Source organism: Fopius arisanus, unplaced genomic scaffold, assembly GCF_000806365.1.
Source record: "Fopius arisanus strain USDA-PBARC FA_bdor unplaced genomic scaffold, ASM80636v1 scaffold00328, whole genome shotgun sequence".
Lineage (NCBI taxonomy): Eukaryota > Metazoa > Arthropoda > Insecta > Hymenoptera > Braconidae > Fopius > Fopius arisanus.
Genome location: NW_011888067.1, coordinates 21,461 through 48,293, shown reverse-complemented (window position 1 = coordinate 48,293; position 26,833 = coordinate 21,461). Strand labels below are relative to the sequence as shown.

The window sequence follows — 26,833 nt, the reverse complement described above, 5'->3', positions numbered from 1 at the left end:
TCCGGCACTGTCATTTCGATAGACACCCCTCTTTAATACCCTTCGATAATTGTCGATTCGTTGAAGCCCCATCACCCAATGAATAAGACTCGACGGCCTCGCCACTCTGTGAACAATGATTAATGATGGCTTTCTCTTCTCCAATTTCCTTCCCATTATTTATATTTTAAATTCATTAATCGAGTGAAAATAATGAGTACATTATACTAAAACTCCCTCGACTACGATATCCACTTGGCAGAAAAGAAAAAAAAAACTGATGATTAATCCAAAGGTCGTGGAAATAAAACACTTGCGTTCGTTGTAACACTAGACTTGAATTATAATAATATTATCGCCAAAAAAAAAAAAATGATTCCCTCGGTAATCACACATGACTACAGACTATCTCAGATCGTAAATATCATGGGCAAGGCCTCAGTTGAGTCCTCCCACTGTATAATTTCTATATATTTATGTATACACGATACAATCGAATATATTGATGTTTGTATTCTCTTTATATAATATATATATTTGCGGTTTTTGTAGCGTTAATCAATCATCTAACCACTGCAGTGTAGTATATATATGTACATTTAATATCTACACTATCTACACAACAACAAACAGTTAGTTAGCATTGTTTTTGGTAGCATCTCCTTCTCTCGGTTGAGGTAAGTTACTCTCATCTCCTCATCGATCCATCAACGTGTCAGAAAAATATATTTCTCCTCCTTCAAACTCACTTGATTAAATAAACGTCTGGAAATTCCGCAAAACTCGTTTTATTTGCAGCTTTAGAAGAAATAATCGTTGATCTATCGGCGGGTACAACTAACATCAAACAATACAAAATAAGAAATAAATATAAATAAAAAACTTTACGATAAGTCTATCCATCAGTAGACATTCAAGCAACTCAACTATTCGTCGTCATTCATTAATCTGTCTCCAAATCTCTCTCAAAAATACGAAACTCTCGATTATCGAATTTCATTCCATGATTTCATGATGAATTAACTCCATCGACTCCACTCCACTGGAGAATCAGCTGTGTTCTGTATCTTTGTGGTTAGTGATATAGATATAATTTCTCTCTTTTCTCTCTTCTCTCTTCTCTCTTTCTCTCTCTCTCTCTCTCTCGTTACATAAATCTCCATCTTGAATGTTTGTAAAATGGTGATTAAGTCTGATCTCTCCTGATACTTGGATTTGTCTTCCACTACAAATCCCGAGCTCAGGTCAAATTAGGCTCCAGTGTTGGGATGGTGGGACAGCAGGTGGCCGAATCCTATATGAATGCCCAACACTCGAGGGTTTTTACGACAAAGTCCTCGTGCGGGGCCAAAGGCTCGTTACCATATGTACTGCAGCTTTGAGTTCGCCCTTGGTACAAATCACCGTCCAACCACAATCCGAATTTCCCACTGAAACCGAATAGAAAAAAAAAAGGCTAAATAGAGGAAGGACAATTGAATTTGGATTGAATTTGGATTGAATTTGAATTTGACGGTATGGGTATGGGTATGGGTATACGGGTGAAAATAGATGAATTTATCAAATGGATTAATACTCACTCTCCGGCCCCTATAGCTAGGCTCTCATTGTTTCCTTTGATGAAATAGACATTGTCCCCGGTCCAGTTGAACGCTTGGAACCTCGGAGTGAACCTGAAGAGGAGAGATTCACCTGTTCCATAGAAATGATCACTCACGTGGAGAGAGCATGAGGTGAGCGCACCAAAAACCTTTGTGACAAACAAGAAAAAAATAATAATACTTATAATATTTATAATAGTGTGCTCCGTGGAAAAATAGTTGAAGCTCATTCCGCATGATTGTGCATTGTGGCTTGATAATTGTAATAATAGTAAGTAAGTAAGAAATCTGAAGCTTCAACGAAGGTCATTTTTCATTAAAGTGCGCTGATCAATTGAAGAAAAATAATTGGCACAAGTAGAAGAAAGAAAAAGGAGGAATGAAATAGGAATAGGAATAAAAAAAAAATCTTACGTTTCCCTCCGTATCCTCAATGACTAGAAGTATGGGGCTCTCAACTTTGGCCATTTTTCGGTACATACTGTTGAGACTGAAACCATGCTGACTAGTACTAAAAACGAGTGTCCATAGGTACCCTTCAGCCCTGGCAGGCAAATGTCTGCACAGATTCTCTCTGTGCTCATCCTTGAGTATCTCAGTTGCACCAACTAAATCAGGTACAATAATGTCAATGTCAAGAGATATTGCACTGTTGGCGTACAAGGCTCTCCGGAGCTCTTCACTCATGGACAACACCTGAAATAAAACAAGGCAAATTCCAATTAGAACATAATCACAATTTTTACCAATTGATGGTGTTTCCAGTTGACGGTATTTTCCATTTAAATTTTGGTTGGTCGTGATTTTTCCTATTTTATATTTTGTACGTCTTGGTCAAGTGGAAACACTTGTCAAGTGGTATTTCTCCGGTGATTTGCATCGCAGATTACTCAAGGATAGGAGGCATCGAGAGATGGACATTACATGTCAACATTTTTATTTGAATTACATGATTTGATGATTTAATAATGAGGGAAAAATGTCTGGCAATGGGCGTTACTCCTGACCCACGACTACGATACCCCCGACCTTGGGCTCCACTCAAGGTAACTAATTAGATACTAGATAACACTCTAGTTGTACTATTGCTAAATTCTAACATCTACCACACATTATTATTATTAATAATATTATTATTTCTATTAACATCCAGTGTAGGTCATTTGTTCCTGTGTTTTTGTGATTTATTCGAGGGAAGAAGTGCAAATGGAGACATCGAGTGCAGTGATTTTTTTCCAATGCCCAGTGCCTTATTTATTATTGAAAATGAGACAGGCCCCCGGCCATGGAAAGATGAGTTTTTTTTTTTTTTTTTTTTTTAAGGATAAATGATAAAGATCCTTAAGAAAATTCAAGGGCGAAAAAATGGCATACGTTTCCCAGTGGCCCTGTGCTCAATATCTCAGTTTTACTCCCAGGTGAATACACAAATACGAGTTTGTCTCTCAACATTACATAGGTTTCCGGGAGATTTATGGAAAGTATGACCACTGAATGGAAAACCTTGACAACCATATTGGCGAATAGTAATATTTATTCAGACTGAAATCACCGGGAAAATCATAAGCAAGGAGTTTTTTCGTGAAAAAAATTTTCTTACCGAGAGCAGGTGAGACGAATGTTGAAAAACATAATTGAGTATGGCATATGGTTCGGCAATCATGGTAATCACAAAAGAGAAAATAACAACTCGCAACTTGAAATGAAAATGAATTGGAGAGAATGTATCTCGAAGAGAGGATAGAGTGCACTGAGCTCGGGAAGGGGCAGCCCTTGCTGTTTATTCCTGTGCTCAGGGCCTGTCCTCAAAACGAGTTTCTGGAGGACTCCCTTCACACTTTCCATTTATCCAAAAGTAAATGGGGCTCGGAGTCTTGGCCTCGGCAATCAGAATGGCGCCAACTGGACGTTGAACTGGCTTTATTATTAAATTTTCGAGACAGACTGGAGGGAAAATATTTACCAACGATTTTTCACCAAGCGTTTGGATCAACACCAGAGACGATAAGAATAGCCACTTGGAATGATCGATTGGAAAATCAACGAATCAAATCAATTGATTTTCCATTTAGATTAGAATCTTTCAATAGTGCGAAAACTAAAGTTGACATGACAACATCTTGGATCCCTCATTTTTAATATCAATCGACTATTAATGAAAAAGTCAAAGTATATTATTTTATCGAGATAAAATTTCAATTAGTGGCTTCGCAACAAGATTATCCGAGGGATCCTCAGGGACTGTCCTGGTTGACCCAAGGTGATCAGGAAATGCAGCGGCCCTCTCCAAATTATTGTTTCTCCAGTGGAAATAAAAACGTCAAGGAAAGAGACTGATACTGAGACTAATGATAATGAGTGCACGTGCGTAGGATGCTCCCGTTGAACAAGCATGCACATTTTATCCGCGTCCAAATGTTTTTTCTCATAATCTACCGTTTTGTCGCAACTGCTTGAATTCCAGAGGAATTCGGCCTAATCGGGCTACAATCCAATTCATTTTTTCAATAATATTCATTTCTAAATTTAGACTTTCTCCTTAATAGCTCTTTGATAAATTATTATCTTACCTCATAATTATACTGCGAACTATTTATAATAACTAAAAATGCAATAATTATAGGTATTAAATTATATTTTTATATGTGATATGTATGTATACCTTGGTTTTTTGCTTAAGGAATTTTGAAATTTTGTTGATTGGATTTGATAATTTAGTCTTAGACATGATTATAAAATCCTCGATAAATGAGCTGAATTGATTTCCGTGAAGAAAATTGTTAAACAGCCGCACGAAAACGAGTCAATTCCACTCAATAAGTCTCGCAAGTTATTAAAATATCAAATTTTCATTGAATTTTCAAAATCTTTTCAATTTTCACTGCAGACCAATCGGTTACAACTGACTGGATTACACCTGCAAGTATGCAAATAATTGCAAACCAGAATAAATAATAAGAATAAAAAGTATCGGGAAAAATGTCACGTATAGGTGGTATCTGCACTTGAAGAAAAAAAATTCTTCACTAAGATGTTTCTCTGCTCTGTCACGTAGACATTGAATAGAGCTTCACTTCTTGAAGACTGAAGCAATACTGGGATTACAGCTGGGGGCTTCTTGTTATAGAGGACCGCCTCGATAGCGCAAACAGTTACATATGTATATATTAATGTGTACGGATCCTCACATTTTTTTTAATTTAAATGCGCAGCACCCACAGCGCACCACGTGCCTTTACTTATGTCGAGACACTCATCTTCACTTTTGAAAACTTATCACTTTTTCTAAAGCAAAAATTTTTTTTCACCAGGCATACATACTCTGCGTGAGTGTACGTGACTGATTTCACGTAATTCATTCAACATCTAATCACTATGTAGACATTTATAACCGATCGAAGATCAATGCCAATTAATGGTTAGGGAAATTCTATAAAAGTTACCCCAGGGAAGCGCATTATTATATCTCTTCAGGCTTTCGTCGCCTGGAAAAATCATTGAAACATCTGTTTTTTTTTTCATTCATTTTTTTTTTATCGGTGCCAACGATTTAGCCGAATAATGAAGTAGGACTCGAGAGATGATAAACAGAACAAGAGGTGAACAAGGTTGGATGAATGCCAACATTCAGCGACCGCTCGCTGCGTAAAACGTGAGATCTCTCGGAGTTTATTCATGAGCTCATTACTCTGTTTCAATGACGAGTAATTTTTGTGAAAAGGGGAAAATTTTTTAAATTTTCCATTGTCGATTTTAAGTGATTTTTTCCTCGATTTTAATTTTAAGGTCTGTCCTTCTTGGACCACTTGCAAAATTTCTACTAATTTAGTATTTGTCTGATTAAATTTACTCATCACCTCGAAATTCCCTCAAACTTATTTTGGATCTTGTCTCATTAGCCCTTGAACTGGTGAATTGAACGAATTGAGTGTTGCGATGGGGACATTCTTGAAAAAATCCATTGGACATGCAAAATAACCATCGACTTAATTGAAATGGAGCGGTTGTACATAGTTGAGGCGTCGCGCGTAATAATAACAAGGAGTAATAATTTTTTCGTTGCAATTGAACGTCGAGTTAAAGCAGAATAAAAAATGGAAAAAACCGAGAAAAAGTGTCAAGTTGCATCTAATGAGTATAGTGAGGTTTTTCTGGTCGATTAAACAGCGTTAACTGGTGGAAAATACTAATATTTAGATGGATGAAAAAAAAGGTAGAATGAGGTAGTGGGTTATGTGCTGGGAAACAGACAGCGAGAAAGAATAATGAGTGCAGACATCCAGTGTGTTTGAAGAATAGAGAAATTACGAATTTTGAATGTCTGTTATTGTTTGGGGTGTTGGGGTGTTGGGGGTACCTGGGAGTCCTGGGGCTGCTCTGAGTCTGCCGACGTACTCGAGACCAGCATGCTGCATAACTTTACGTACGGCGCCTTGAGTCGCTGAACGCCCCCAATACACATGGTCACCAAGTTATTTTCAACATCTCTTCATTATTTAGCGAGCCCTTACCATTAATTATTTTCAACAAACTTCTTCAGTCATTGTAAACAAAGTTGAAGAAATCTAATCATCTTATCACAATTATCGGTATAATCTTTTCATCTATACCACCTTGAATACTCAAAGGAGGTTATTAAAGTCTCTACAAGTTGTGGTAATTTTGCCGTTGCTTGAATAAGTCATGACACTCGATAATTCTCATTTTGGCTCGCTTGAGTGAGGATGATTGGGTGTCTTTTCTACGTATTGTTTTTTTTTTTTTTCCTCTTTATTTCGACAGTGAGAACAATGAAGAGATATAATTATCATTATTGATGATAAAAATGCTTGAATCTCTTCATTAAATTCAGCTTTAAAAATAGCCTGGGTAAAGGGCGAGGGGGAGAAATGAAGGCTAACTCACCTCCCACGATTCTCGCGTGAGTTCACTAATCTCATCACCGGTTTTGCTCTCCTCGATGAATTCACCGGGTTCTCCCCCTTCCTGGGGGGAGGCTTCCGGCGATAGGTCTGTGTCGGTATCTGAGAGGATATAACCACGCTCGATCCAGTAATTTTCATCAAGTTCACCATACAACGCTGGCACCCACGAGTGAATGAATCTGAACAGGTCGTCCACCCTGCGATGAACATTCCAGGGTAAGTAAATTATGGGCTCAATGAGATACGGTATTACCTGGTATGGAAGAGGGGCATCAAGAATTCAATAAACACGCGGATGTGTGGGCTATCAGCTTGGCGTTGTACTGGACTCATTAATCGCCACAATATTTTCATTTTACCGAGCCGAGAAATTATTTTCCATTTATTTATTGATTTAAAAAAAAACTTTTTGGTGAAAACAATTATCGCAGATAACCTCGATATTTCAGTGAAATTTCACCAACGAGAAATGTCAACGTTGAAAATTCATAATAATATCATGTGCATGTGTCCATTCATTAAATCGATACTCAGCTCAGTGTATCGAAATTTTAATTGAAAGATAAAAATTATCTTGAGTGGGCAATTTACAAGAATAGATCAATTCCAGTGAGTGACGCACTTGAGCAACAGTCCGAGTTTATTTCCTGATGGGAATCACGTAATATTTTTGTTAATCTTGGTGTTTCTCTGTTTTTTATTCAAATGGACTGAGTATTGTGATGGGAGTCAATTATATATTCAGTTGTGAAAAAGCATTTATTGCTGATGGGTAGAAAAATAAAAGCAGTAACTCGTCTTGGGAGACGATGAATTGAGTGATAAAGAAAGATAATCTCGATTAGGAACTCTCGGAAGGATTCTCGGTATTGATTATACCACGATGACACTTTGCTCTCTTTTATCTTCCTCCAATTTTCTTATCATTATTAGTTTAATTATCTTGCCAGGTACAAAGTGACAACTGTCAATTCAAGGGAACATTAGAAGTCTTTTCCGTATTTCTCACCTGTTTCGAGGAACACTGAACCAATACTCGGGTCGCAGTTTCTTTTTGCCATAACTCATGATTGGGGTGGACTGAGGAATCTTCTTGCCCTTTAGTCTACCAGTGCGCAGCCTCAGGTACAGTGGTGGATCCTCGCAGCTCCTCGCCGGTCTTGGGATCAATTCTGAAAGAACGAAAAATTCAATCCCTGATTTCATTATCAACCATACGAACGACAAATCGTGTCATTCGTGTCATTGGTTTATGATAATATTTCAAAGTTTTGCACACAACTCACAATCAGCAGAGAAGGAGAAAGAAAATGGCAAATAACGATTGGATGTACATTTAAAGAACCATTCGATAACTCTTCCTTTGCCAAAAACTCTAATTTACAAACACAAACTGGAGAATTATTCTCATGCGGGGGATAATGTGCATGTCTGTGTTGTCCTGCAGTATTGGGCCATGAAATGAGTAACAACAATAACAACAGCAGAGATAATCACCAAGCGAATAATGTAGGCATATGGGATCATAGACTTGGTTTTTGTCAGTAGCACAAACTCAAGGAAATTATATTAGGAAAAAAAATTTGGAAAAGATACTAAAACCAAAATGATTTTTCATTTGAAAAAAAAAAAAAAAAAGAAATTGGAAATTCGAGACCAAGAAAACAGAGTAAATAATGGTTGTGCATTAGATGTTGTGATTAAATCAGAGCAGACAGAAGGAATGATTTAACTAATACAGTATGAACCTACCGAGGTCTTCTAAGTCGGGGAAATGAGGTGCTTGGACTAGAGGGATAACAGAAACAGATGAGATTACTAGATTAGTATGAATTTTACCTAATTCATGTAGTTCAATGTTAATGACAATTTCATTAAATTTAAAGTAGTATGGATCAACTTCATTCATTTAATTGACTTTAAGAAATAATTATTTATTTTGATTGATTGTCATTTATATGACAAAGGGTAATATTTTAAGATAGAAGAAGGGAAAAATGAAATGAGAAGCTTTTTAATGATAGTAATTGAATGGAGTTTTACTCGTACTATTTTAAAATAAATGATTCGATTGAATGGTTCAACTTCTCAAGGCAAATAATGAATATGTCAGTTGGGATGAGTGTTGCGAATAAAATCCATTCTAGGTGGATGAATGCATTGAAAGATGAAAATACTCACTGTCAAAACTGACGAAAAGCTCGGGTTTATCATCGACAGACACGACACTGCGGTAATCCACCCTCGGTGGTTGTGTTGATATTTTGTTTCCACGTGCGCTATCGACACTGCTGCTGCCCGAGGAGGTCAAGGGCTGCTGACGAATAAACGTACCCACAGATGAGCGTCTGCAAACAATATTCAACTTCAATCAATATTCAACCAATTTGCCAGCCTATCCAAGATTAAGAGGAACAACATTAAGAGGAAAAAACATTCCAAGTTGCATAACAGATACAGGGGGACGAAGGTGCCACCACCGGACAAAATCGACCCTAGAGAATTTCTCTTCACTTTACTTTTCAAGTGGGTCAAAGTGGTGAAGAAAAAAAAAATGAATATTTAAAAAATTGTTCATTGTCATCGAGTGTCGATTTTGGCAAATTGGCTTTTCCTTATTTTGTTGATTATCATGAATCTGTTGGCAGTGTGTTGCTTGTAAGCAGTCTTGAAGGATCCACGAAGGAGATATTAGCCTGTAAAGAGTCATAATGCATCTAGAAGCGAGAGACCGAACGACAGTTGGACATTCAGATGAATCGACAAGAGATTATTTGGACAATTGCAACATTAAGGAAGAGTAACATTTAAAGCCTTATTGTGTTGTTAAGTATGGTTATTCGAATAAATGTATGTTCTGCTATCGAATCAAACGATTAGGCGTTCACATTAATTTTAACTTGAATGAACAATTATGTTGTTTAATTGAAGAGGATCGTTTGATTCGATGAGATGATATAAGCATGGAGGTGATTGAATAAAAATAGTTGGAATATTTGGTGGGGAAGAGGATGAGGGCTAGACTCACCCCAAGAGACTAGTGGGCCCTGGTGAAAATTGATAGCTGTGGTCCTGGGAGAGCGAGGAGGCGGTAAGAGGTGGTGTACTACCAGATCTACCGCCTCCGCTGCTCTCTTCACTTGGCGTTTTAGCAAACAGCCCCGAGCTAAAGTCACTCACCAGGTTGATCGGCGAGCTTATTTTATCCACCACCATTACACAGTACTCGTTAGTTAACTCGATTCACTCATGGGTTAATTATCGTTTAAGCTGACGGCAACAGTCGGGAAATCTCGACTTATCCACTCGTCAATGATAAGCTGAGTTTTTACCTATTTATTACTTTTTTTTTTTTGTAGGCGCACACGAGACATTCCATCGAATTAGTTGAGATTTCCCTCATTCATTGTTGTTGGTTAAATAAAACTTTAAACGTCACGCATTTAAGCAGTTGAAAATCTCAATGCCTCAAACAATGCCAAATCATGAGTTGAACGATTAAATAAAATATTAGGGATAAAAATAATTGTTTAAATATACGGGGATGGGAGATCCCCCGAGACTGGCTCTCTCACCTCGAAAAGACTTTACTGAATACTGACGAGTGATGACTGTCTGCACTGTTGGGGAGACTTGCTACTTTATCAGGTACTGATTTAGCCTCATCATCTTTATCACCGGTGAGACCTTCCATCCAGGACAGAGGATAGGACAGCCTCTTCAACATCTGCGGTAAATTTGAGTTTTCATTTTAACTGTCCATTTGAAATTAATGGATTATTAAAAAGCTTTCTCATCACCTTGTTTTTGCGCGTCTCCTGCTTATCGTCCTCGGGTTTATGCTCCTCATCCTTGTCAGGCTCTTCAGCATTACTATCGAGACTGAAGGATACAGAGCTAGCCTTCTTCCTCCCATTGACAGACAGACCGGTATCCAGGGTAGTGGTACTCGTAACGTTACTCGGTGCAATGGTTATCGGTGGTACCCAATCTGACGATAAAACTATTTCCGCGTCGGAATATATTTTTTTCGACGGGATAGGTTGCACTACAGGAATAGGAGGAATAGGTTCACGTATGTCGATACCAGAATCGTAGCACGACTGTTTGACTAGATATCCCTCCTCATCCTCAGGTATGGCATTTGGTTTTGACGACTCGGCTTGCGACTTGTCTGAATTGATCGAGTCCTGTTGTTCGTCATCGACAGACATGGAGTTTCTGTCTTTGCTGGGTACAGCCCAGTGATGATCGAGAAGAGAACGCCTGCGTTCCTCCAGGCTCCTCATCGACTGGGCGCTCAGCTCACCACTCACCGCCTCCTTCTTTTTCTCCTTCTCCTTTTCCTCTTCCTTGCGTTCATTTTCCTTGTAAGCAGGCCCATCATCGGTGTGGAGGTTGGTGGGTGTAACGAGATCCCTTTCAAAGGCCTTTGGAAATGCATCGCCCTCACGCTCAGCGCAGCTGCAGACACTCTCATTATCATCAGTCGTGAATTCGGAAAAATTCTCATCCTTGCCAGGTGACATGCATTTTCCACCCTTGGTAGGTTTTTCCATGTAGTAAATTTCTGGCTTTTTATCAGTACCAAGAGCCTCTGTGTGGCTGACCCTCATGTGAGCAATATCATAGTATATTGCTGCATTTACAACAAATTCCATCGGTGCTATAACACCGTATGATTCAGCCCCGTGTTCAATTACCAGAGGATCCGATACGTTTGGATCAAACATTACTGCATTTGGTGTTACCAGGAGAACACCACCGACAACTCCCTGAAAACCATTACTTTATTTTTATTTTTATTTATTTATTCATTTTTCATGTGGTGAAATACACGAGGAAAATATTTGTCGCGGGTACACCTTTTGTTACTGGAGATTTTGCTCAGTCATAAAAACATACCTGTCCGTCTGTGATATGACGAACATTTATCTTCAAGAATCTCTCTCTATATACCGCTTCATCCCCATCCCCAGTGCGACTGTCGAGTGGCGTTTTAATTCGCTCCGAGTGACCTGGTTTCGGCGAAACAGGTCGTAAATTGTCCAATAGCTCTAGAAAACGATTCAAAAATTATTTACTATAGTAATCTATATCCGAATTTCTAGTACTTTTGAAAAGAAAAAAAAAATCCAATAGAAAAACTTGCCAAGCAATACATTTTTCTCTTGAATTTTTTTTTTTTTCGTTTTTTTTTAATAACAATTACGTTTGAGGTGCTCCATTTGGCTCTAGACACTAGACTCTAGTGACTAGAGACGAGAAAATCAAATGCTACTGGATAAGGCTACCGCAAAACTCCCATTTGAACAAACAATATTTTTCAAGACAACTGGTACATGAACAGTTAGTCGTGTCTTGTTCCAATTGGCTGCTGAGCCATCAGAGTTATACAAGTTTACAACCGTGTCACATATTCTTGATAACAAGTACATTTTAATGCCCTGAGTAAACATCTTCGAGAAGGAAAAACCTAGTGGATGATTGCTGAGTAACGATTTTTATCAACGGGGTTTTTTTTTTTTCACTTGGAGACGATGATTTGTTAATAAATCAATTAAATTTTTTATTTCGCTGAAAATTGAGAATTGGTTTTGTAAGTGTAAATTGATGGTTATTCGAATGACATCAGAGGTGCCATATTGTGACAATTTTCTTCAGCTGATGAATCAGCTTTTCTAGTTTTATCGTGTTTTTTTCAATTTCTTTGATATTGATTTAATGATTTTAAAGTGATTTTCGTTTGAATTTTTAATGATTAAATGAGGTTTAACGGTACATGAACGGTTGGTATATTCAATTTTGGTGGTTTTGTGACCTCATGTATAATTAAGTAAAATATTCATGGAATAATAGTAAATAAATGGATTTGACAATGGAATTTTACCTTTCTCTTCAGGTGGTAAATCATCGTGAGAATCATGATCATGGCATGGGTCAGGGCTTGGTGTGTCCAAGCCAAGTTCATCAAGACCGAGACGAGCCTCGCCCTTAGTAGGTACCCAGAGTTGTTGTCCCGGATAAATGAATGTGCTACCAAGCCTATTGAGTTTACTCAATTCTGATGGGGTCGTATCGAACCGGGCTGCCACTGATGTTAGGGTATCTCTGTCGCCCACCTGAAATGTAAATAATAGCGCTCATTATAATAATGATATAAATTATGATATGAAAATATCATCAAAACCAAACGAGAAACCTCTCAAAATTAACACGGCAAAATCTATCAAACTTTTTTTCTCTCTTCATTTATTAATTGCATAATGCAATGACTTTCATCAGCTTTCCAGCATTGATTCAACTCGACTGAAATACGATTTCATTGTCGTTTGGTTGAAAGGCTTGAACAATGGGGAAAAAAAAATTTTCAAACAAGCAAGATAATGATGACCGGGTAAGAGACCCATCAAAGACAGAAACAGGAATGCCAGGGGGGATAATGTGGAGCCGTGCATAGAAGTTGAAGAAAAAAAGACGAAGGAGTCTTGTTTTTCAAGGAGGAAGAGAGTGCTCTTGATGATAGCACACAAAAGACAGAAAACGGAATTCTCTGGCCTAATCACATGCTCATGTGGCTTGGTGTGTCACTTTAACCTCGAAGGGAAAAACGAGTGATTGCATCTTTGATATGGGCAACATTTAATACATGGAATTTGGAGAATAAGAGCTCGGTTTCCTCATGGATTATTATCCCTAACCGAGAATGGCCAGTTGCCAATTTGGATAATTCAAACGATCCAATTAATTGGTTTCCCTCTAGTGTCTGATTACCGATAAAGACCAGAACACTGTGGCTTCCATCCCCATTATCGATTCACTCATATTCCAGAATGGGTGGTAAACACCTCCACGATTATGCAAGTGTCATTTGAATGAGTAACACGTTAATAACCCTCAAAGCGAGGGGATTTATGATTACTATATACTAATTGTTAGTATTTTTACTGACCATGCCATGGGAATGAAGAATTCTATAGCCTCAGAATGATATAAATTAAAATGATATTATGTTGAGAAAAATTTTCGCTCCGTATCTTGAGGGACTAATACTCACTCTGTAGGCAATGGTGTTGTCTGGTTGAGTAAGACGAGCCTGTCGCTTCTCCTGAAGAGTGGAGCCGTCCTTCCCATCGCTGTCCGAATCTGTCAACAACAATAATAGATGCTAATTTACAGTAATTGATGACTTCATGAAAATTTCACATTCCTGCATTCTGAAATATTCAATTCAATTGGATTCCCTCATAGCCTTGAAGTTGGACAAGTTTTTTTGATAATATATATGTAAATTGCGCAAGGGAAGATGATAAATTATTTATGCTCAAGTAATGGTGATTGCTTTACCCGACGAAACGATTAATATCCAAAGAGAGTACTTGGTTTGTCAAATAACAATAAAAACCCATTCGATCACCATTCTTTTAATAACTATCGGTAGATAAAGGCGCCACGTGCAACAACGAGTCAAGAATTTTCAGCCGTGTGTTAAGTGGAAATGAAGATTATAATTGTCAGACCTTCTAACTCAGGGACATGACCACTCACAAAGATGAGTGTCTCACAGATATCGATAAAATAAAAAATTGTCTCGCAATCATACTGCGATATTTGACGTGACTCTGCTATATTGAGATTTTGGTGTGAAAAGTGAATGGCAAGTCAAAGTCTCTGGTGAGTAATAAAAATTTCAATTGGAATACTATTTAAAAAAAAAAAAAACAAAAAAAAAACAAAACGTCAAGAGGCTAGCTATTGGAAAAGCTTGGTTTGTGGTTGATGTAATATTTGAATAATGGGCGTTGGAGTATGTTACCTGTGGACCAAAAGTTTGTGGCCACTGGTTCGCCTTGCACTACATACACCACCACCCAGTCCCTGAGTTTGTCTCCGTGTATGTGAACGTTTGACGCTTCGTACTCGGAAAATTCCCCCTCGCACACCGAAAATTTCCTCTCCATTACCCAACCTTCCATTTGGAATTATCAATACCAACTGCTAATACCGAGTACACTTTCCATAACTCATCAACTCATAAACTCGTGTGTCCAGGTTAATGCTTTTTTTTCAGTTATTTTAGTTAGTTTGCTTAGTTTTCTCTGCATCCGCCAATGAATTGTTTATTAATGCATTCTATATATTTAATACATTTTGCCAATTTTTATCGCACTGTACTGTCTAGATGGTTAGGGACGACCCGGACGACTGAATCAATCTCGAGCGCAACGTCAGATCGATCGAGAGACTTTAATCTTGCTAAATAATCGTACGAGGAAATAAAGAACTCGCTGTTGTAGTTGGCCGAACCCAACTTATATTACCCCACCTCACGTGCGAGAAACAAATAACTCCATCGTCTGAACACCCATCACCCTCATTAAATATCAATCATAACCATCGTAACCAACTCCTCGTGATGCTTTCGTCAAGCGAAAGCTTACTCACTCTACTTCTAGTATAATAAACTACAAATGATTAAATGGAAATGGAAAAACCGAAACAACTGTTGAACGGTCTTGTAGAAGTTAGACGAGAATTGCGTCACTATTACATATGGAGCGCTTTGTTTATTGGAGGAAGAAAAAAACTTGGGTGGGGGCTGACTTATCATACTGTTGGTACTGTTCCAGGAAAATTACCCTATATTCATAACTAGCTAGATCCGAAGAGGAATGAATACTGGCCAACGGAGAAAAAATTTCTTAGCCTTAGGAAACAATTAAGCATTAAGTTTTAATCACAAATCTCTCTCTCTCTCTCTCACTGTCTCTCCAATATTCGAGAAATAAAAAAAAAAAGGATAATGAAAATTGGTTACCGGATGGATTTGTTTGACTTTGAAAAAGTAAATCAATACGCTACAATTGAAGGGGTCGAGGTCTCAATAAGCGAATGAATGCGAGACAAGTCGATGCATCATCTTTACGCGATGGATGACAAGAGATTTAAAATGTGAATTGAAAATTTCACGAATTTTATTCTGCAAGACGAAGAGCCTATACTTTATCTTACCTCTGGATAGCTTATCGACTGATTCGAAGCGACCCTCCACCTTGCTACGAAGTGATTCAAGATCGTAAGGGGTTGAGAATCCATGATCCACACTTCGGCTTTTGCTCCTGAAAAAAATATCACAAGTTAATTATTCCATTGTTTTTCAGGATTCTCATGAAAAGTACCATTCATAATAAACTATAATATTATGGATATATTATAATTGGTTAATAAAAATAAAAAAACAATGTAGAAAGCCAGGCATTGGTTTTAGCGACTAGCAAAAAATCATACGCACCGGAAGAATGATGCTGCTAGGTTCTCGGTGGACCTCGACTGAGAGACATCTTGCTGTGACATGCGTCGTGACCTGGGTTGTCATTCCAAAATAAAATGACAAAAAAAAAGAAAGATACGTGTGAATAACATGCTTTCGTGCACTAAAATCTAAATCATAACCTACTGGCTCATCACTGATAATTAAAGGATTTTTAAAATAAAAAAAGCACGATAAGTGCAGCATGTGCCCCACGCGATGCAAGTTATTTCTTATTTTTTAATGAATTTCCGAAGGAATTCTTTCGGATGCATGGAGCGGTAGTGTAATAATGGCCGTTAGTTGTAACGAATGACTGGAGACTGGTAATTTGTATGTAAATGAGTGGTAAAACTCTCATGCATACGAATGTTTTACATCACTCGTCCATGGTACTCATGATGGATTATCCATTTTTCTCGTTCATAAGTTTTAATTTCACTTCTATGGTCAATGTAAGATTGGATGGCATGTGCAGTGGCTTTAGATGTTTTTCATCTCATCTTCCCGGAGCGTCGGCTTTTTATTGTCAAGAAAAAGAGCCAATCGTTCAAATCGTTTTTGATGCGACACCAAATTGATTTTCATATTGATTATTTGATATTGCATATCATTGCCTACGGAGAAAAAAACAATTTTTTATTGTAATTTTTTTCCGGTCAATAGATTATCGCAGTATCGTACAATAGAGAAAATAGCAATGTTGAACGCAGCTGCTATGCTCCAGTGAATCATTCACTCATGTTTAATACCGATCTTGTTTGGATGGTTTTACGAGTTTGTGGAAGATTCCAGGATTGGGAGAATGAGAAATCCGAGACGAACTGTCAGCGGGCATTTTTAGAGATTGTAAACAGAAGTAAATGGGGATTTATTTTTAGATCGTTCGACAGTTGGTGCTCGTTCCCAAGAGATGTGCAAATGACACAGAGTGCATATTTTTTGGAATATCATATTGAAATAAAATCGAAAAATATTCTATTATTGTAATTGGACTGATCCTTTAGTTAAAAAAAAAAGCGTGGACTGAAAATTGTGATGGGCGGGGGAGCGAGGGAGGTACGCCATTTTACTCGATTTAGGCGATTTTTTTCTTCTTGAATGCAAATGTATTTAAAAATGGGAATTTCATCAAGGTTCCGGCGCCGGTGGTTACTGGTGCAATTGACATATTTTCGATGGACATTGAATAAAAGCAATGACCTCGACCCAAATCTGCCTAAACAAACATCGGTGACAATCCCACGCTAGACAAGAGCCACGCCCATTTATGATTTTCACCTGTTGAAAACCACTAGGGTGGGAATAAAAAGGGCTTTTGGGCATATCAACGGAAATATCACTGAGTTATCTGGTATTGTGCACTTTTGCCTCCACCTCTCCTCAACATTCTTTCCAAGTGGCTTCTCAATAATGTTGGTGAATCTTCAATCGTTGTTAGAACAATTATCTTGTTAAAAAAAGTCTCCAAAGCATGAAAATTATTTTCTCAACAATGATGAAAAATTAATCAATAAAGCCCGTTGAATTATCATATGTTTTATTTATTGAATGTATTTGACGTAAAAAATAATTTCCTCATTGGTACTCTCAGTTGGAGTGGAAGGTCGAATTGGGAGCTTTACTGTGTATAATATATATGTATAATATAGCCATGGCATAACCAGGCGTAAAGAGTCTCACGTACAGCTTTTGAAATAGCTCGGCGAATGCTATCGACTTCCTTGGAAAGTGAGAAAGGACAAACGTAGACTGGCTTCTAGTTTATAAACAGTTTGAGTTGCAAGAGAGTGGTTTCGAAATCGTCTTTTCGCCCCAACTCTATGATAACTCTGCGAAACTTTTCCACTGAGGTTATTTCAACAATTAAATACAGGACGTATTTTATCATTTGAAAAGAGATAAAGAAAAAAAAAACAAAAACAAACAGAATAACAAACATTAATTGTTTCTTTCTCCAATTCCAACTAATCGACGTCTAAATTAATGAGATAAAAATGGTCGAGGCTGAATTTTTCAACACCAGTTAACGTCTTTGACCTTTGACCTTATTTTTAGATGATAGTTATGTTGGGATTCGGGTGATTACTGAAGAACAAGGAGAGGCATTGGGCTTGGCACATGTACCAGCTTATTAAGTGACTTGATTTCCTGTCTCCGGATGGAATGGAATATACCGCACGTGGTTAGCCTCTCAATAATACCATCCAAAATAGTGCACATAAGTACACATAATAAAAATAAAAAGTTTACAATTTCTCATTTAGAAGTTTTATTATTTATCAATTTTTCCCTTATAACATGAAATATAAATGAAATTTTGGAAATTTTATCATCCATCCGGGTATTCCTGGTCGGGTTAATCAGTGCATGACTGATTTTCAAGTGACTGACTGGTGACTGGTGGTGGAATGGTGGACTTTGGTGAAGAGGCAAATGGATGCCGATTTACTGAATTTCGTTGGTTTCGAAGCTTGCGGTATACCTCCAAGTGCAATCGGAATTCACTGCAGCGAATCCACGGCAATTGCCGGTCACCACTCAACAGTTGAGTAATCTACCGCAATCTAAATTCTCTTTCGCATTCTTTCCCTTTGTGTTTTCAGTCCAATAATCAAAGTCAAATTGTTATGTCGTATATAATCCATTCAATTCTTCTTTTTTTTGCTGAGCAACGATGAACAGCTTTAAACAAATTCATTAACCATGTAATTCCTTAGATTTTACATTGTATTATTATGCTTTTTTTTTCATTTGAGAGCAAGTGAATAATATCCATTGGACAATTAGACTTTTGATTTTCAATCAACATATCAGTCATTCAACTCATCATTTTTCAATCAGTCAATACTGTTAAAGAAGTGTAATATCAATTGTATGTTGTGTGACATAGGTGTAACTAGGTATATTCGGTAGAAGGTAAGAGTCACATAGACAAATGACTTTTAATATCCAGCTCTCATGTGTGTGAGTGAGTGAGGCATGATTATTTTTCTTGTGGATGGATGATTTCTTTGTTGCAATGAAGCGTGAAAACCAATTCAACTGGAAATGTATATATCGAGAGTGTAATCGTTCAATGTGCAATCGTTTGATACACCATTTGATAGGAGTGACGATCAACGTTACGATGGCAACGAATCGACTGTAATGAAATTATTTCATTCGCATATCCCTCCCATTTCCCCATACCGGTGTCATTAAATTCTCGTCATAAAGAAGATTACTATCTCCTCATTTCTTCCAACTATCTCCAAGTTATATTGCTCATCATTCTGGGGGCAAAATTGCGTAATAATTCGGAGTAAAACCTAGCCAGTTAAACCAGAGATCTCGCCATAGGGAAATCTTATTTTTCAACAATTGTTTGAAAAACAATGAAACACATGAAAACGTAAACATTCCCTTCTGTGTGATTTTCTATTCTCTCGGAAAGGTTTCTTATCGCAACTAAACCTAAACCAATCAATCATTTTAATTTTTTATCCATTGTATCGACGACATCTCGTCAATAGGAGAGTCTGATTAATTGCCATGAATCAGTCTACTCGATAAGGAGAGAAAAAAATTATGTGGCAGTGGGTAAGAAGCCAGATAGTTAATGAAATGATTTTTGTAGTTGATGCAACAGTGGCGGAAGCAAATCACTAGATAATGACACATCACTTCGATGGTAAAACCATTGATCAAAAATCCTTACAGAAGGTCAGGGTGACATTGAAATAGTATCGCCACAGAGTATTAAGTGATTTGTCAATTTTAACAATCCGATATTTACGTTTTTCCAAATTAATTCAACGTTTTTCTTTATCTTTTTCTTTTTTTATTGAACGATGTGAGAAAAAAAAATGTACAAAGATGGAGTAAACGAGCGTTTACGCGATGGGAATTCGGATATTTTTTCTCAATTAGCACAATTTTATGTACGTATATGATGAGAGAAGCGGAAAATAAATGGGTGTGACGAGGAAATGAAGAGACCATCAAAGATGTATCCCGCAGATTGTCCCGAGTTCCGAGTCTCAAGCCCCGAGGATTTCCCATCAAGTGAATATTCATTCCAATATTCATTCCAATAATCCAGCAATTCATGTTTTATTGGCATGTGCCGACTTGAACCCCAGCCCATTATATTTGTCACGTGCACCGTTTACAAACAGCCTTTTACGAACAGTGGGGGAAAACATAGCTGATCAGCCGAGTCAATCAAGCAATCGTTTTCGCGTCAGTGCATTTTATTATGCAGCTGAAAACATTGTAGACACTCAGGGTCAACAGATTTCCGATGAATTATTTCGTTAGCACGTCGATAAGCATAAAAATAAAGAGAAAAAGAAAAAAAAAAGTTATGAAAACAAGAATAACGGGAGACTCAAATTTTCGTTTTATCGATATAGAAGAAATTGAGATAAAAATAAAACTCTGAGCATGAGAAAAAGAGAATAAAAAGTTAACTATTGTGAGAGTGATAGCCGATACCTTGTGACAGAATCAGGAACAAAAATGTTCCACCAGGAAAGCCTCTTCTGGCGGGCTGCTCCATAGAGAGCCTCAGTACTGCCAACATCAGGTGTAATGGCACCGAGGCCTTTTTTTCGTTTCCTATCGGCCTTGGGTGGTTTAACCAACGGATGCCAGGACTTTCTCCGTCCCTTCTTCACCTCCATCTGGTCGGGTTGATGGGTGAGAGGAAGAACTTTTGAGGAAGGGGCATTCTCCTCGAGAAGTTGATGAGATACATAGAATACGGAGGCTCTCCGTTTGTCCTTGTCGTCGAGGGGTAGGTCGCTGGTACGTCGCCCCCGCTGGAAGAGGCTATCCCTCCTGGCCCGAAGATCATCGAGGACACTGTGTCGTCGTCCTTTGGAATGGCCGATGATTGAGGTGGCAAGTTTATCGGGGGAGTGTTCCTCGAGTGCCATGGGAATAGAATTGGTGGAGGCGAATTTACCACCAGTATGGCCACTGCTCGGTGACTCTGTGATGTACATTTCCATACTATCTGGCACTTTGATACGAGTTTTTCAACGAGAAAAACAACAAGTGTGCCTCAACAAACTCATTTTATGGAGGACCGCGCGACAACCGTTCTAAACCGCGTACTAAAGAACGGTATGCGGTTAGCTACAAGTTGGTGTTAAATCCCCCGGTGAAAGCCAAGCCACAGGCTCGCGACCGCCTTTTCACTTCGAGATCAGTGCGTTGCCCTCTACCCTCTGCACAGCCTTTTATTTTTATTTTTATTTTTATTTGTTCAATCACTGGCCACTAAATTCTAAAACCTTATTACTCCTTATTACTCACACTGGACACTCAACAGGCATTCAATCCAACACGCCCTTCCGAGGTGAACATACTCAGGATGAGTATTTCAATCGTCCGAATCCGAGCGGCCTTGGGCCTTATCATTTAGCATTATCATTTAGGCCCTTTATTTATCTTTAAGAATAATTTACTATCCTATGGTTTCTTCAATTGAATTCCTATTCCCACAACTCTCCCATATTCACCACTTATCTCTGAATACATTTCCGATGGAGATATTATTCTGCTAATTAATTCGTTGATTTTAATGTTGATTGAGGTGGGTCACATAACCGGAAGTGAACGGAATTAAGATTGTGAAGGTGTCTTCTCGGTACGAGATACGGCGGTACTAGCTCGAGTGATCGTTTCGTCGTGTATTTATACGTCAACAGACCGACCCACGTATGGCATCACCCCCACCAAGCACTTTTTATTATTCTCTACATCAAGCGACTTTAGACAACAAATTGTCATTACTTAACGAGATGGCAATTCATTTAGTTGAGAAAAAAGGGCTACAATGGAAAATTGAGACATTTGATGAAAAGAGGATCAATAGTATGACAAATGTATCACACTTTGGAAATATATATATTTTTTTGTCTCTCTTATTGTGGAGGTCAATTGGTCATAATCCAATTAAAACGAGCATTCGTGTATTTTCATCGCTGCAATTCTCTAATTGCACGCTTTCAAATTGATAAATTGTTTCTACCGGTCGGCACGTCCACTGTTCGTTAACAAAAACAAAAAAAAAGAAAAAAAAAAAAAAGAGCCGACAACTGGGGAGATTTTTTTTTTTCGGGGAGATTGGACCGGTTTCTGCATTAGAAAATTGGAAATGGGGAGCGTTGTGTTTCGGTGCATTTGTGGATTTGTCGAAAATATAATGCGAGGATGAAAATAATGTGAATCACACCGAGACGTTGATATCCTATCCTGGGAAAGAGTACATATTTGAATGGGGTAGAGGCTGACTTTACATGATACATCTAGCACCGGAGTCAAGTCTTTATTGACATTTGGCATTTGGAAAGAATTTATAGTGATGGATATAGAATTTAGTGCAAACAATATGTATTCGAACATGGACCAAAAATATTTGCAGACGTATGGGTTTTTAGCTTTATCGGCAACGCGCGTGGCAAGATAAAAATAATTATCAGAGGTTGAGAGAAATCGTCTTCAAGAGAAGCTGCAAATGATAACGACGTGACTGTTAACACGTTGACATTATCAAATTGTCATAGTGTCTAGCTGAGGGGAGAGAAAGCGTTCCAGGGCCGGAGGACATTTATATATTCTTACCACATACTTAAAATTTTTCCATCGAGCTTCCGCTACACTTTTCACAAACTTATTCATCATTTTCCTCTAGATTTTCATGAAACTTCACCATTGAAAATTCATAATATCAGTGTTTAATTATGTGGATAAATGGAAAGTTGTTAATTCCTAACTAATGGGAAAACTCTCAGCCAACAGTCCATAAAATTAAAATTTGTTTAACACAGAATACTTGCTTTTTTTTAATTATTAAAATGACATTTAAAAAGGACAGTAGAAATGAAAAATCTCAAATGGTGAATTTAAATGATTGATTAATAAATATCTTATCTTTACGAAAAGAAATTGATGAACTTGAAATTGAAATAGAAACGAAAAAGGTGCCCCCATTTTTAATGGAACTCAAGGTTGGTGTTCCACAGTATGTGGCATTGAATGGAATAAAAATGATAACAAGCATCAGCAACGAGGAAAAATATTTGAGTGGGGATCAAGTCGATAATGACTAGCTCTTGACTGACTCAAAGAGGTGATGCTGATGCTGACGCTGATGCTGATGCAAATTCTATGGCGGTTATCCACATCCCTCAACTTCTGGGTGAATTTTTCGGGTCAAGGTACGCGATATCGAGCGGACTCTCAATAATGGCCCTCATTTTATTTCTCCCTTTTTCTCTTTCATCCTCTTTGCCTTGCGAGTTTTTTTATTTTTTCAATTATAACGATAAAAAATAAGCGATTGACGAGAAGACGTGCAGATATGAATGTGGGAAAATAAATGCCGATAACATCTAGTCAAAATTATAAATAAAAATAATTGGCAACCAACGAATTGACAAGAGCGATCGATAAGATGGATTACAATTGTATTTGCGATTTAATGTAAACTCGAGTAGTTTGCTCAAGGCCTCCTTAGCGTAGGATAAAAAACCCTTGAAAGCAATAAATATAAAAATTGAAGAGATTATTTAACTGACTCACCTTCTGCAACCAATGCCCTCCCATACCATCTGAATATAAAACTTGTACTTATATTGTACTTATAAATCAATGACTCACCTGTAACAGAAAGAAAGAGGAAAAATTATTGACTGTTTTGATAATTAGGGGAATGGTTTTAGGAAGCATATTGCATATAGCAATATGTTGTTTGCCAGGGTCCGTAGGTATATATATATATGCGAAGGAGATATGCACGATCGGCGATCAGCGACCCAAACGCGAGTAGTCGCCGCCATTCATCGCGGTGTAACCAGTTAAGAATGTTCCTATAAATAGAATTCCCGGAAGGCACGGCGCCTTCAGGGAAAGATTCAAAGAAAGGATAATTTCTCGTCGACTTGGTGGGTTTTACCATCATTACATTACATGTATGGGCAATTATTATTTTCTCAATATTCGAGTAAGGAGAGTTTAAAATTGACAACTGCAACTAAATAATGAAAACACCTTGACGATATTTCCACGTAACACGCCTGTTTACCTATTACATGTGTTTGACATGACACATGTTAGCACATTAAAGAGAACGGAAAAATGTATCAGTTGCCAGATGTCATGACACTTGATGCCTCCATGTAATAAAACAAAACGACAAACAATCCTCATGTGTCATTTGTCAATTTTTTTTTTATTTTCAGCCTCCATTGCCCTCCATCGTGTTGCATAAAAATAATGGAAAAAACAATTTACGGAGAGAATTGCTGAGCAAATTAGTCAGACTCGTTGAAACGATTAGACTGTTATGAGGTACGAAAGCCATATCAGTATTGTGTGTATATGAGATATATTTGTGAACAAATAAGATCTAAATGTCTGCGACGCCACCCGTATGCCGTACCTTATGCCATTTCGCTTGACTTATTACATAACAATCTCATATCCTCAACGAATTAACTGGAGACAAAAAAAAAGTCAAATTTCAGGGCAATTGTCTGTCTCTCTAAAAAAATAAAAATAAAAACAAACAAACCATTTCTCGTTTATTAGAGTTCAAAGGGGAGTTAATATCCCAGTAATTTATTACTGTTTCCTCCATTTATTGTGCCATAAACTGACGTTGAGATTTTTCCAAGACTTTTCTCAATCGCAGATATTTTTAATCATCCTAACGCAAGACAATATTTGTGAAAGAGGATTGGCTCTAGTTGAAATGAAATATTGCCGGCGCACCTTTCAACAATCTCACTCACATTTCGTACAAAGTTGCACAGTTTTACTGATAAAAACTCTACTTGCTTGTATGCATTGATAAATTATTGAATGTCCCATAGAAAGCCTTTCTGTCGCTAGTTTATAGTCTGTGGGTCGAAACAATACACAGACATGTATCCTTGAGCCAAATGATGAATGCGGAATTCAAGTCCTTTGCAGGGTTTTATTTTTCTCAGAGGCATCGACCGCACGGGGACAACCGCTCCCTCTCAATTTCATTCTTGTTCACCATTGCTTCAATAATTCATCCATTTTTATTACAATATTCCATGAAAATTGTTCAATTTCATTTCCATAAAAAAAAAAAAAACTCTCATTGAACAGCTCATTGAAAGAGCTCATTTTCCTCGGCAATTGTCAATTTGATATGAAGTTTAGCAACGTTTATAGATTATTGATTGTTGCTGTTATCGAAGGCTTGAAATTGGTCCAGGTAAAGAAGGGATTGAGATACAGATTGAATGCAATGAGAGGAATTAATCATCGGTGAAAGTACATTTGGCAGGTATTTTTTTCTCTTCGGAAAACGAGGCCAAGGCTACGAATTTGCGCGACTCGGCCACATGCCAGCAGAAAGGATTTATTTCATACACTGTCGAGAGAGTCTCAAGTTTATCGAGTATGAATGAATCAGCGTCGACAACTTATGTTGAGAATTCATAACGACTGAACTGGATATAACCAATATAATATTGTTATTTTGATTTTTTATTTGTCGTTCTCAGAGGAAATGTCAACTCACTGATAATTTAATCATGCTATTATAGACTCCCTTCTGCCAGATGAGCGAGATGACTTTTTGGAGTTGCGGTTGATTCGGTATAGTGTATATAACGAGTATTTGAAGCGATATTGTATTATTGATGCCAAATGACTCGGCATAATTTTCCAATGTAGTTAATAGGTAATAAACGGCGATGCCTTCCAAGGTGTATTGGTGTGGGAGAATGGTGAAAGGGGAGAAAGGCGTAACGTTTGAGTTGCTTTGTTTGAGGTGTCGGGTATAGCGGAGCAAGCTCACCGATATACCCTCTATGGAGAATTCTCTTCACAGCGGACGTGTCCTCGAACGAAAAGGTTTTATTTTTTGCCCCCACATGTAGATTGTTCCACCGCATAGAGGCCTCGATTGGACCCTTTGACGTCACCTGTCACCCCCAGGGTCACTCTCCATTGGTTAGCGGAATGGAGAAAGGAATACTCTCACGACAGAATGTCACGGCTCTTATCACGTTATTGTTAACATGTTATTTTACATTTCAAACTTTTCTCCCCTAGCAGCCAATTAACTGATCTGAACTGAATTGTTTTATTCCTCTCCAAATGAGGCCAATATCACAATAAGTTCATTCAATAAAAATGAACTTTCCAACTGGTCTAGTTTAGGTGTAGATATTATCACCTGCTGAAGAATCTCAACTAAAAAATTCATCATCTGCTGCTTGTGTGGAATAGATGAATGTCAAACGAGATTATATAAATTATTATTATTTATCATTTTCATGGAAAATATCATACTCGAAGCGCCATCTGCAAGCTCGACTGCCAATTTCGGGAATTCCAAGAGATGATAATATGGCTGATAACACAACGAATCATAGAAAAAGCCCCATTGTCCCGTTGTCCCATTGTCCCATCGGGAATAAATTGTTATTATAATCGGCAAATGAGTTAAGGGAAAAAATGTGTGAGAGATAATTACTCACTGCCAGTTGAATCCAGCATTCAATCCCTCCCTCAGTCGATCTTTGAAGCTACGTTGTCTAGCCGGTGTGGGAGATGCATTATTTTTCTGAGACCTTCCTGAGTTTCCACCCCCCGAGAATAATGCCATTTTTATCGAGATTAAAAAAAATTTCTTTTCCACTGCACAAACCCCTACCCCACTTGTCAACTCGTCACGTCACGGGGCCAGCCCTTCACCATTTAAACTTTTAAAAAATCACTGTTTTTTTTTTTGTCAATTTTTAAATATTCGACGACACGACGACAACAATAATGACTAGCACTTGCCTGTTCACCAACATGTGACATTCGATTAAACCGTTCGATCACCTCTCGTCTTTCTCCACTCGTTCACTACGTGGCTATGATTATTGTTATTCTTTTTTCTTTATTTTTTTTTTTTCCGCCGTTTGAGCCGTCTGTTCTGCGTGTTGACTGCGTGCGCACTTATTTTGTTTGTCTTTGGCACAGTTAAACTATTGAAA

General features: G+C 37.8%; 1 protein-coding gene across 6 annotated transcripts; it reads right to left on the bottom strand.

Annotated features, from left to right (window-relative positions):
* Positions 1–26,833, bottom strand: LOC105272841 (oxidation resistance protein 1). Of its 6 annotated transcripts, none has more exons than XM_011315076.1 (16): positions 23,391–23,409; positions 15,798–15,869; positions 15,518–15,624; positions 13,563–13,651; positions 12,396–12,627; positions 11,411–11,562; positions 10,306–11,280; positions 10,081–10,232; positions 9,534–9,701; positions 8,687–8,853; positions 7,515–7,677; positions 6,486–6,702; positions 5,938–6,021; positions 1,995–2,276; positions 1,560–1,729; positions 1–1,409 (listed from the first exon to the last, which is right to left on the bottom strand). In XM_011315076.1, exons 2-16 carry the CDS (start codon positions 15,857–15,859, stop codon positions 1,274–1,276), a joined length of 3,156 nt encoding a protein of 1,051 aa, XP_011313378.1. In that variant the 5' UTR covers positions 15,860–15,869; positions 23,391–23,409; the 3' UTR covers positions 1–1,273. The 6 variants fall into 6 exon arrangements, with proteins under 6 accessions (XP_011313378.1, XP_011313373.1, XP_011313377.1 ...); XM_011315071.1 differs by lacking the exon at positions 23,391–23,409 and adding an exon at positions 20,295–21,705; XM_011315075.1 differs by lacking the exons at positions 15,798–15,869; positions 23,391–23,409 and adding an exon at positions 26,330–26,833.